Source organism: Fringilla coelebs (assembly GCF_963513975.1).
Source record: "Fringilla coelebs genome assembly, chromosome: Z".
NCBI classification, from domain to species: Eukaryota; Metazoa; Chordata; class Aves; order Passeriformes; family Fringillidae; genus Fringilla; species Fringilla coelebs.
Genome location: NC_140031.1, coordinates 25116246 through 25127717, shown reverse-complemented (window position 1 = coordinate 25127717; position 11472 = coordinate 25116246). Strand labels below are relative to the sequence as shown.

At 40.4% G+C, this 11472-nt stretch overlaps 1 protein-coding gene across 1 annotated transcript; it reads left to right on the top strand.

The window, feature by feature from the left end:
* The first annotated feature begins 4 nt into the window (after positions 1 to 4).
* Positions 5 to 5674, top strand: NSA2 (NSA2 ribosome biogenesis factor). The gene is made up of 6 exons (XM_084225705.1): positions 5 to 155; positions 385 to 572; positions 2098 to 2248; positions 2585 to 2764; positions 3825 to 4017; positions 5402 to 5674. The coding sequence occupies exons 1-6, from the start codon at positions 153 to 155 to the stop codon at positions 5467 to 5469; spliced, it is 783 nt and encodes a 260-aa protein (XP_084081831.1). The 5' UTR covers positions 5 to 152; the 3' UTR covers positions 5470 to 5674.
* Positions 5675 to 11472: the final 5798 nt, after the last annotated feature.

Here is an 11472-nt window from a genome sequence, read left to right as displayed (position 1 = left end):
CTCGCCAAGCCCGGCGCGAAGCTCTCGGCAGGCGCGGACCGCCGCCTCTCCGCCGGGAGGAACCAAAGAGACGCGCGGAAGAGTTTCCCTTCGGAGCCACTTCCCAGAAGGCCCTCCCTTTCCGCCGCGGAGGAGGCCGCGGGGCTGCCGACATGGTGGGAGCCGGGGCTGTGGGATACGGCAGCCGGGGGCACGGGACGCGGGGTCGGGGCGGCGGGAGGCAAACAGCGGTGGAGGGGAGGGACAGGGAGGCTGCGGTAGGCCGGGGGGGCCCCGCAGTGAGGGCACCGCCGTTGGGCCGCCGCCTCCCCGCGTGTGGCGGAGGAGCCGTCCCCGGCCCGTGGGCGCCGGTGCCCGCTGACCGCGCTGCCTTTGTGCCCACAGCCGCAGAACGAGCACATCGAGCTCCACCGCAAGCGCTATGGCTACCGGCTGGACTACCACGAGAAGCGGAGGAAGAAGGAGGGCCGGGAGGCGCACGAGCGGTCCCGCAAGGCCAAGAAGATGATCGGGCTGAAGGCGAAGCTGTACCATAAGCAGCGGCATGCCGAGAAGATACAGATGAAAAAGACGTGAGTGTCCGCCTCTTCTCTGGTACCGTCCCGTCGTCTTGACGCTCGAAGGATGGGTTGAGGCGTTGATATTGTTACAAAGAGCTCACTATTGCTTGAGTCGCACACTATGGTCTTGAATAGCGATCAGGCTGTAGAAGGAAGGGGGCTTTGCCACAGCAGATACATTTCAGTACCCCTCTCTTTTGAATGAATGTTAACTAGAAGTACTTCCTGAGACTAGTGTTAATAAGCAGTAACCGTGACTAATATAATCATGACAAATTGTGAATGCAGTTCCTTGGAGCTTTTATATCAGCTGCTGTGTTAGTGTAGCAAGAGGCAGTATTTTTTTAATGGTTAATAGCAAATATACAGTACCATACAAAGTATTTAAGCAGAAGGTGAGGCCTGTCTTCGGGGATAAACAGCAGTATCAAGCATAGACAATAAAAGCATTTTTCTGTAAATTTTATCTGTTAACCAGAACTCAAAATCGAAACTGTTAATGATGCCTGGAAACTAGGCAAGAAAACAGTACTCCATAGTGTAAGGCCTATAGAGCAGGTATTTGATTGTTCAACGCTGGGAGTGAGGGGGATAGCTGCACCACAAACTCACTTGTCCACTCTTTCCACAGCACTAGCTTTTTTACTTTTCTTACTTAATGTGCACATTGTGCTTTCATAGCCTTCATGTTGTAACATATTTTCTAATTACATGATTATGTAAGCCCATGTAGCACATACATGGTTTCCACACAAGGTGGCCACCAGCGTCCTGGTGGTTGTTTTGGATGAAGGCTCATAAGTCTTCCTCGGGCTTGAACTTTTCACCCCTGGTTCCTGCAAGTGCTCTGTAAGATGGTCTGCTCAAGTAGCCAGTGGTTAGCTTTTTGCAGTTAGCTTGTTCTGCTAAATTTGCAGGTTGTTAAGACATGTTTCATTCACACTCCCTGTTACAAAGTAACTACTTCTTTCTGCACAGTTCCAGCTTTTTGCATAACTCAAGCATTATCTTGTTGCCTCGGCATCATTAACAGTCTCATTAATAGCTAATGAACTTCATACCTATCCACTGTGTAGTTATTGCTGGTTTCAAAGTGTAGATAGCTGTCTTCCTCTGCTACTTTTAGAGATTATGGGTAAATTAACAAACTTGGCTCCTGTTACAAACACACATTCCTCACATATGTAAGCATTGCCATCAAATCTCAGAAGAGGAATAGAATGGGGTTTTTTTGTCAGCAGAGAGGAAGGCTACCATCTCTCAAAGTGCTTGGCTGTTTGCTTTGGGTCACACAGAAATTCTTTAAAGAGGTGCATGTCTTTCTTGTGTTCCTGTCCTGGTAGGAAGTGACAAGATTAAGGGAAATTAGTAGTTTACCTTGAAAATTATTTAGTATTATTCCTTAAATATAAACATATAATACTTCACAAATACCTCTTAAACAAAAATTTGAGCCAGCACAAGTTAAGTTAAAATGGTATATCTAAAAATAATTCTTTTTTCTTGTGCTGTCAATATTGGTTTTCTTTCTTTGCAGCATTAAAATGCATGAGAAGAGAAATACAAAGCAGAAGAGTGATGAAAAAACACCCAAAGGAGCTGTACCAGCATACCTGCTGGACAGAGAGGGCCAGTCCCGGGCCAAGGTCCTCTCTAACATGATCAAACAAAAAAGAAAAGAAAAAGCTGTAAGTAAATGTATCAAAGTTCAGATACCTAAAATTTCGTGTCACAATAACCACTTTATATTGCTGATGCTAAAGGTTAATTCAAGTAAGGACTAATTAAAATGTGAAACCTTGAGAAACTGAATGGTTTAGGACAATGTGAGTATATGCAGTATCTTGATTTTTGGAACTTTTAAGTGCTAATTAAAACAAGTGGCTATGAGTTGCATAACAACTATGCTCTACCCCCTTTGCTTTCCAAAAGTTTTATTTTATGCTTTGGTTTTTCCCCTTTCATTTAAATATGTGACAGGTAAGAATATTGACTTTTTCTTTTTTTGCTTTACCCCCCTTCAGGGGAAGTGGGAGGTTCCTGTGCCAAAGGTTCGTGCGCAAGGAGAAACAGAAGTTTTAAAGGTGATTCGTACAGGAAAAAGAAAGAAGAAGGCATGGAAGAGGATGGTTACAAAAGTTTGTTTTGTTGGAGATGGCTTTACTAGGAAGCCTCCGAAGTACGAGCGATTCATTCGACCAATGGTAATGTTTTAGAGCCTTAAAGAATATTTAAGTAATAATTCTTTTGATTTGCTGCTTTGATTTTCTGTGTTAAAGGAACTCTCTTGTATGATTATGCACTTGATCATTACTCATGTAGCACATTTGCTGTTAGTTTCCTTGCCAAAATATAAATCTCTAATAGCATGGGGTTGGGAAGATGCCTCTGTAGTCCCACTCTGTTGAAATACCTGCTTTTATTCCTATAACTCGGATGATGTCAGTAAGTTAAAGCTACAAGCTTTTGAATTAGCATGGGAAAATCTTTATCAAAAGTACTTTGCATGTATTTTAAAGATGGAGGTGTCTTTTTCAAGCTGCGCTGATTCTCCAAACTGCAGAAGCCCACTCTGTTCTAGGACTTCGGAATTCCCTCATTTTGGCTTAAATAAGCTTGAAGCACAGTCACAGTTGTGACTGTGAAGGGAAAAGCTGTGCCTCCAGTTCAGCCTTTAGTTACACAGCTGCAGGAGCAGTGCCTGGGCTCTATCAGCCTGGCAGCACACAGGCAGAAAAGCTGGATTCAGTGAAATAGCCTTGTTTTTATATAAATAGCCATTCCTGTTGCCATACATGACTCAGCAATCACTCTGCAGGCTGCCTATTGAATTGTACTTCACTATTGGTTTGATGGTCTTACACAGCAGACTTGAAAAGATTTTCTTGACACAGAAAAATTTCTGGTACATAATGGTGAAGTACCCTCTACGAAGTGCAGGTCACTAGATAAAAACTGCTATAGGAGATGCGTATTTCATATTTTGCCATACTTCTTCATGGAACAGAAATTGTCCTATTATTGTTGGGCTACTACTAAAAGTTGACATTCTGAAAACATACATTGAAAGCTTTATCTTTTCATTAACCAGATTTTAAAATAAGTTTGTCAATCTACAATAGGCAGATGGTATTCTGTATTCTAAGTTGTTTCATTCTTCCTAGTCTCTCTAAACATATAGAGATGAGGACATAATTCCCAACTAGATCAATTGTGAGTGTTTAAAGCAAATATTAACTCATTCTAATGCTCTTTTTTCAACAGGGCTTACGTTTCAAGAAGGCACATGTGACACACCCTGAACTTAAAGCTACTTTTTGCCTGCCTATCCTTGGTGTAAAAAAGAATCCATCATCTCCTTTGTATACACAGCTGGGAGTAATTACTAAGGGTACTGTCATTGAGGTGAACGTGAGTGAGCTTGGCCTTGTGACACAAGGGGGCAAAGTTATCTGGGGTAAGTAAATTTAACTAGTTATACTGCAGAACTACTTTTTAAAGTTTTTAATCTTCATTGCATCATGTGTTGTCAAGACCTCATCCTCTGGTCATATTTGATCCATTGTTAAAAGTTAGCTTTGGGCTGTAGCAGAAGCAACTAATAACAACTCTAAAAATACAAGCTTTAAGTGTTAATCTTAGGCTTTCTATTCACACTTGCAAAATCAAATTAGACAAAGTTCAGAACAAAGACTCAGCTTGCTTGCTTGTATGTCATATTGAGCAATGCCACAAATCTGTAACCATGTGAACCATGAACAATTTAATTACATCTGCAGTGGAAGTTCTATGTAAGAGCCTCATTAACAGATTCTGCACCTGGGATGGGGCAGCCATGGTTGTTTGTGTGGACTGGGGAACAGTAGGCTAGAAAGCAATGCCATGGAAAGGAACCTGGAGGTCCTGGTTGATGGCAAGTTGAACATTGTCAGCAGTGACCTGGCAGCCAGGAGGGCCAGCTCTGTCCTGGGGACATCAGGCACAGCATGGCCAGCCAAGCAAGGGAGGGGATTGTTCTGCTCTGCTCTCAGCTGGGGCAGCCTCCCCTCGAGTGCTGGGGCAGTTCTGGGAGCCACAGTGTAAGAGAGATACAAAACTATTGGAGAGTGTCCAAAGGAGGGCCACAAAGATGGTGCAGGGTCTGGAGGAGAAGCCGTTTGAGGAGAGGCTGAGGTCATTAGGTTTGTTAAGCCTGGAGCAGAGGAGACTGAGGGGAGATGTCACTGTGGTCTTCAGTGTCCTCACAAGGGGAAGCTGAGGGGCAGGTCCTGATCTCTTCACTCTCATGACCAGTTACAGGACTTGAGGTAACAGCACCAAGCTGAGTCAAGGGATGTTTAAGTTGGTATCAAGGAAAAGGTTCTTCACTTAGGCTGTGGCTGAGCAGTGGAACAGGCTCCCCAGGGAAGTGATCACAGCACCAAGCCTGACAGATTTCAAGAGGCATTTGAACAATGCTTTTAGGCTCATGATTCTTGGGGGTGTCCTGTGCATGGCCAGAAGTTGGACTTGATGATCCTGGTGGATCCCTTCCAACTCAGCATATTTTGTGATTCTGTGATCTTCATTTATTTGATTCTGTTGACTTCATTTAACAGAGGAGTTCACTTGGACATTGTAGGAAACCTACACTTTTTTTTTTTTAAATCTTCTCAGAACTCTAAATGACCCATTTATAAAAAAAGAGCTTTAATGTTTTGAGAACATAGGTTAACAGCTCAGTAGAAGGTAGATTTAGATTTCAAAATGCATTTGAGTCCCTGTACTTTAGAAACTTGTTCATTGAATTTGCAAACATAGAAAGATCTGTTTTGTACACATGTATTCCCTTTTCTTCCTAGGGAAATATGCCCAAGTAACTAACAATCCAGAAAATGATGGCTGTATTAATGCAATTCTCCTTGTTTAAATTGGATACCAAACGTTGGATGTGGGCACGTACAAAATAAGTGGACTTTACCCAAATTTACAAAATCTTTGGAACCTTCAGCCATTCCAGAAGAGCGACCCCACAAGCTGATGAGGAACTTCAGCCAGAAACAACTGCTCACATTTTTATATTTATGTTTGCTCAGCTGAACATTGTCTAAATAAAGAGATTTAATTTTTATTTACTCATGTGGTATGGATTTGATCTAAACCGTCTTGGTGTTTTTACAATAGCAGTTTCCTTGCTTAGGTATGTTGTACCTAATTCGGGTCACATTCCCATAGGGGAAATTTCCCATACGGGAAATACAGCCACTCTCTCACACCATGTCCTGCTGTAACAACTAAAGTTATACAAGAGCATGCTAATTTGTATTCAGCTTCTGGGAAAGCAGAAGATCTGAGAGGCTGCAGCTGGACATTAGAAACTAAGCACCAAGTTTGATACTTGCCCCTGCAGAATCATGGGCTTGGGAACATGTCTTTACCTTACAGGCCTAACTTAGATGCCTAAGATACTTGAATGTCTAAGAAAGCAGAAAATCTCCTAGATTTTCTGTAGCATATGCGCGCGCATGAACACACACAAAGAATTAGTGCAAGGTACCTGTGAAACTTTCCCCTCAAAGGTAGTGAAATGCTCATTCAGGATGCTTTTGATGTCCTCAGCAGCCAAAGGGTTGGGCCTCAAGGAGTGAGGGTATCCTTGTTCAGCAATGCTGTGTGTACAACAAACTAGGGTTAGCTGGCTCTGAGAGGCCCCACTCAGCAGTAGCTAGTTACAGCCTGTTGCAGCTCAGGAGAGCTCAGGAGGTCTTATTTTTTACCTCTGTTTGTGGGCCCGAGAGAGTGGGCTTTCGTCATAACAATGTTTCATCCTGGTTTCATAGTTTGGATCAGCCACCTTATTTGAAAGTGCTAGATCAACAATATAAGGGCAGTCAGGCAAGAGAAACTGTTTCTAAGCTTCTTCATTATGAAAGCAGGAGCTTGTTTATCAGCTCTTTCTGGAAACAGGCAGTGTTTCTGATGAGCCCTAGTGATTTTCAGTCACGGCTGAGGCCCAGCAAGATTTTGTCAGATCACAGCGGAGCCTGGAAAAGGAGCAGGGGATGCACAACCACAGAGCAGGGTAAAAGATAACCAGAAGGGCAGCTACTTTCCACCGGCCCCCTTAACTCATGCTTTTCTCCCCTTTGTTTCCACAATTGCATTAATGGAATGAATTAATCTAGGAGAGTGTAGCACCTTAGCTTCAAGCAAGAGAACAGTTTCAGAAGTTAAAATGTATGAATTCAGAAGGGCCTAAATATGTGAACTTTGAAAATGGTCTAACAGTCTTGATACTACAACTATTTGTAGCAATTTTGGTGGCTTTAAGAAATACTGAAGAGAAGCTGAAGGTCACAAGCTTTAGCTGATCAATATATATTTAGCTTGCGTTCTTGAAATAAAATAATCAAAGCCTACTTCTAAACTGGAAGCTTTCAGCAACGTTGCAACTGAATTGGTAATCTTCCAGTCATGGACTTAGTGGTAAACAGAAATATTTTATCGCTATAAATATCCACACTCACCATTTTATATTCTTTTTCTTCAATAGTACTCTGCTTCCAGCCAAAGAGTTTTTAGCACAAATTGCAAATCAAACCCTAATAAATTTCCTCCAGTTTATACAGGCAGTAGACACCCACAGCAGATTTGAGTATATCCAGGTGGGGAGATTCCACCACCTCTCTGAGCAACCTGATCAAGCATTTGACCACTTCTAGTTTAAACTGGTTTTTATTTAAATAGAATTTCCTATATTTTAGTTTTTCCCCAACAGGGCACCACTGAGTCTTAATCCATCTTTATATCCTGCAGTGGTACAGGCCTCTGCCTCCTCCATAGATCTCATTAGGTTTTTGCCTTGATTAATGATTCCTGCACAGTTAACTCCCCTTGAGCTTACCAGAAACACTCCATAAACAGGAGTTTCTGATGCCTAACCAATGAGGGGCACAGGAGATATCGCCCATCCCCAACAGTCTTTGAACATTACTTACCTGAACCGTAGCCAGTGGAATGGTATTATTATTATTACTGGACTTTTGAAGAATTCTGGTAATTACTTACAGCCAGGATGACGATTAATTGATGTCTTAAGCCAATCAACTTGCAATCCTATAAACAATGTTCCTAAGTGAGGCCCTTTTAACCCTCCTGGGCCACAGTAGGCTCCTCTGAGTGGAACACTTCCCACAGCTCACCAGCTCAAGAGTTTGCAATACTCAAAGGACCCATGCCAAAAGCTGAAGATGGGACCTGAACTGATAACTCCCCATACTGCTTAAAGCTCAATCCTCACTCCTTCAGAAAGTGCAAAGGCATTCAACATGAGTATTTCACTGAACTTAAGGGGAACATTAGTAGGTATCTTTGTCTTTGTACATATACACAGACACACAAATCAGTGAGTTGATTTAAACAGGCTGTAGGAAGTACACTATAAGTGTTGCTATCTCAGATCGGTAATTATGTTATATTGTTGAGTAAATCCTATTGAATCTCTTCATAAATGTTAAACTAGTCAACGATCCAGTGTTGCCAAGTCCTTTACAGATAAACCACTGACAAAGGTCCAGAACTAAAACTGTACTCAATCATGTTCTATCAGCAGTTTGGAAAGCTGTGGCATCCCATCTGTAGGGAGAAGGAAGCATCCAAAATTCATATGTGCTTGTGGTTGACCAGAATGATGAAAGTCAGAGGATCCTCAAAATTCCATACTTAGCATGGAAATGGTATGTTAGTCCGTGATCTCCTACCCCACCAGTGGAGTTTGGATAAAAGGTAGAATGAAAAGGAAGAGAGATGAAGGAGTGGGAAAAGCAAAATCCAGCTGATGGGCTGTCCAGATCCTGGGGCACGTGTGTACCTGAGCTTCATGGAGTCATGGGAATACCTCAACTCCTTTCCTGTGCCTGCTCTGTGGTGCATTGTGCTTTATTTCCAGATGCCAGAACAAGGATGTTTGTCCTGGAAAAGTGCTGCCCTACCTTTGTATGTCCCCATCTCAATCCACGTCCCGCTCTTGCTCACTGTGTACACTGTGTAATTACCAACAAACCTTATCTTCTATGCTTCTACAAAAGTAAGGGAGTCCTCTTTGAATGTCACAACTCATCAGGAAGGTCTCCCTAACCTTTTTGCATTCTTTGTCTCTGTGAATAATCTCAGATTGATTCTAATTCAATTTTCCTTTGTATGCTTCATCTCTCTAGTAAGTAATAGAGCGAATCTTGCAATCAAATGTTTTAAAGTCATGTTTTAAAAATTTATATTAAACCTGCTTTTGCTAATACCTTTGACAGTGATCCGTTAAGCAACCTAAACTACTTGTGACATACACTTCCCTTCCACCAGGTACATGTACACAAGGTTAAGACCCTCCTGAGCTTTCTTTTCTCCAGGAAGAACAATTGCAGCTCCAGCTCTTCCATCACAGATGCTTCTCCTGTCAGGGTTCAGATCTGGAACTCTGGTAGGAAGTCAAGCTAGCTGCTTTTGTACAATCTTGATAACTTCTCTTATAGGACAGTACAAACACAGTAACTGTAACCATAACCTGCTACTATTTTATTAGTTTAACATACTGCCCCACTCTAGACTTAGTTTAGTAACTTACAAGTATTTGAAAGCAAGAGAGAGTAACAAACCAATAAGTTGCTTGGAGAGAGGGTATTTTGTCAGAATAGATAAACCTCCCTTTTTTTTTTTATAAAGCAAAGTTCTTGTTGCTTTAGTCTTTGCTGGACATTAACAACATGAAAAGAATACTTCAATTTCCTACAGCTGTCTTGAAAAGCTTTACTATATTTAGTACTATAAGTACATAACTTGTTGGCTGAATATCACAATTGCACTTAAGACCTTTTAATGTACCACACTGTGGGAGCATTTCTAGTTGGTTTGTCGCTAGCAAACTACATTAATAACTCCTAAGTTTACATCATGTTGCAGAACTGATATAAACAGCAGAATGCATGCCGTAATGCTCAGAAGAGCCTATTCTTCTGCTTTTTAAAAATAAAATCTGATGCATAAGCTAAAGAAAATTATATTGATACAAGGGTTTTTAATTAATAAGTTTTGATTTCTTAAAAACTCCTTTGTAGAAGACAGGTGGTGAAATTACTGTTCCAGTGCATTGAACCACTTCAAAATGTGCTTCCTATACAGCAGAAAAGGACTCAAATATTAAAAACCAAGCAAAAAATAATCACAAAATAAAAGTTTATTACTACTTCAAAACATTTCAAAAGCAGCCAAGACAGTACTAAAAAAAGGAAAAATTAACACAGTAACAAGACTAAGGTACAGTACTATGCAATAGCAATACATCTTTCATAAGATTTATAAACAAGGTATCACCAGTTTAGAAAACATCTAACACCACATTTGTGGAAATAAATTTAAAGTGTATCCCCATAGTAATATTTTATAACAGAAACTTAGAAGCAAGGAAGCTGAAACTTAGGCCAATTTGTTGCTAATAGTGTAAATGACATTGTAAATGATCAATTTGATTACTGACATTTACAAAAGAAATGGTACAAAAAAGCAGCAAGGTCAGACATCATTTGAAATAAGTTAAAGCACTTTTGAAATAAGATGTATATACTTTCATGCGAAGGACTGTGAAACAAGAGAACAGTCTTGTTCCAAGAGACCAGGACCAAGAGAGAATATGGGAGAAGCAGTACAAGACAGACATTTAAACAAATATTGGATTCAAGTACAAAACCATTTACCATTTAAGTGCAAGGCTGAAGTCACAAATTAATGGTCTTTAAACTCTATTCCTAGACTAAATAAAGCTCAAAAATAATACTGCCTGCTTTCACTGTACACACATAGTTCCACAGCATGTTGTAATAACATTTGGTACAAACTTGTATAAAGTTGATCTTTTAATCTTTCGTTGCTGGTGCAATAGGATCTTTAAAATTGTTTAAGAGTTTGATGTTAATAAGACAGTTAATAGTCCCCAAGGTAAAGCACTCCAGTCAATATAGTTGTCAAACACCTTCCATTACGTTAAGTGTAACAGAATTAATAAGGTATTGAACTACTGTTCCTGTGGGACAGTCAGTACAGCAATAAAAACTATTACTTAAAGTCAGTATTTTGATTTTGCTACTCTGCATTTACAGAGAAGACTGATGCCAAAGAAGTTGTTGTAGAAATAAAACGTGTTCTTTGGTGCAAAGTACTGCTGTGATCACTGTTAGAACAGTGTCCATCTTTCATGACTGTACTGGTTATTGGAATTGCTAATTGCACCACAACTGCCCACATTCTGTTTGTAAAAGTCTGCTCATCAGCTATTATCCCAGGCACCCCAGATTTATAAAGATATCTACTCAAGGGTATACTTTTAACATGTGAATTTAAATTCAGTATTTAAAACTGACTCACTGAAATTAAATCAGAGATTTTATCATTCTCAATAGCAACCAAAACTATTCTAATATCATAATCTCATAATATTTATGTATTTACTCTGCAAATGTCTCAAAAGAAAGGTACTACTTGAAATCATTCCAACTTAGCCATGAAAAGTAAAAGCTGGGTGAATGAAATTACCTTCTCATGAATAGTTTTCCAACCTCACCAGGAATATAAGTGATAAACATACATATCAAAAATCCACCTAGAAGTAATTGAAATTTCTGGGGGTCTTATGTAAAATACTTAACTTTTTCAAAGTGGATACATTTGTATCAATTGAAGGACTCAAAAGATGAATCTTCAGTAAAGATTGCCCTAAAAATGGAAGATGAGTTGCAGTATACTGTATACACTACTCTATTTTTTTGAGGACCACCAGTCCTCAAAAATCCCCAATTCTTAGCAATGCAATAGATGTGTTTTCTAGCCACTTCTTTTTTTAAAGCAATTAATCTCAGCAGTAAAAGAGAAACCATACAGAAAATAT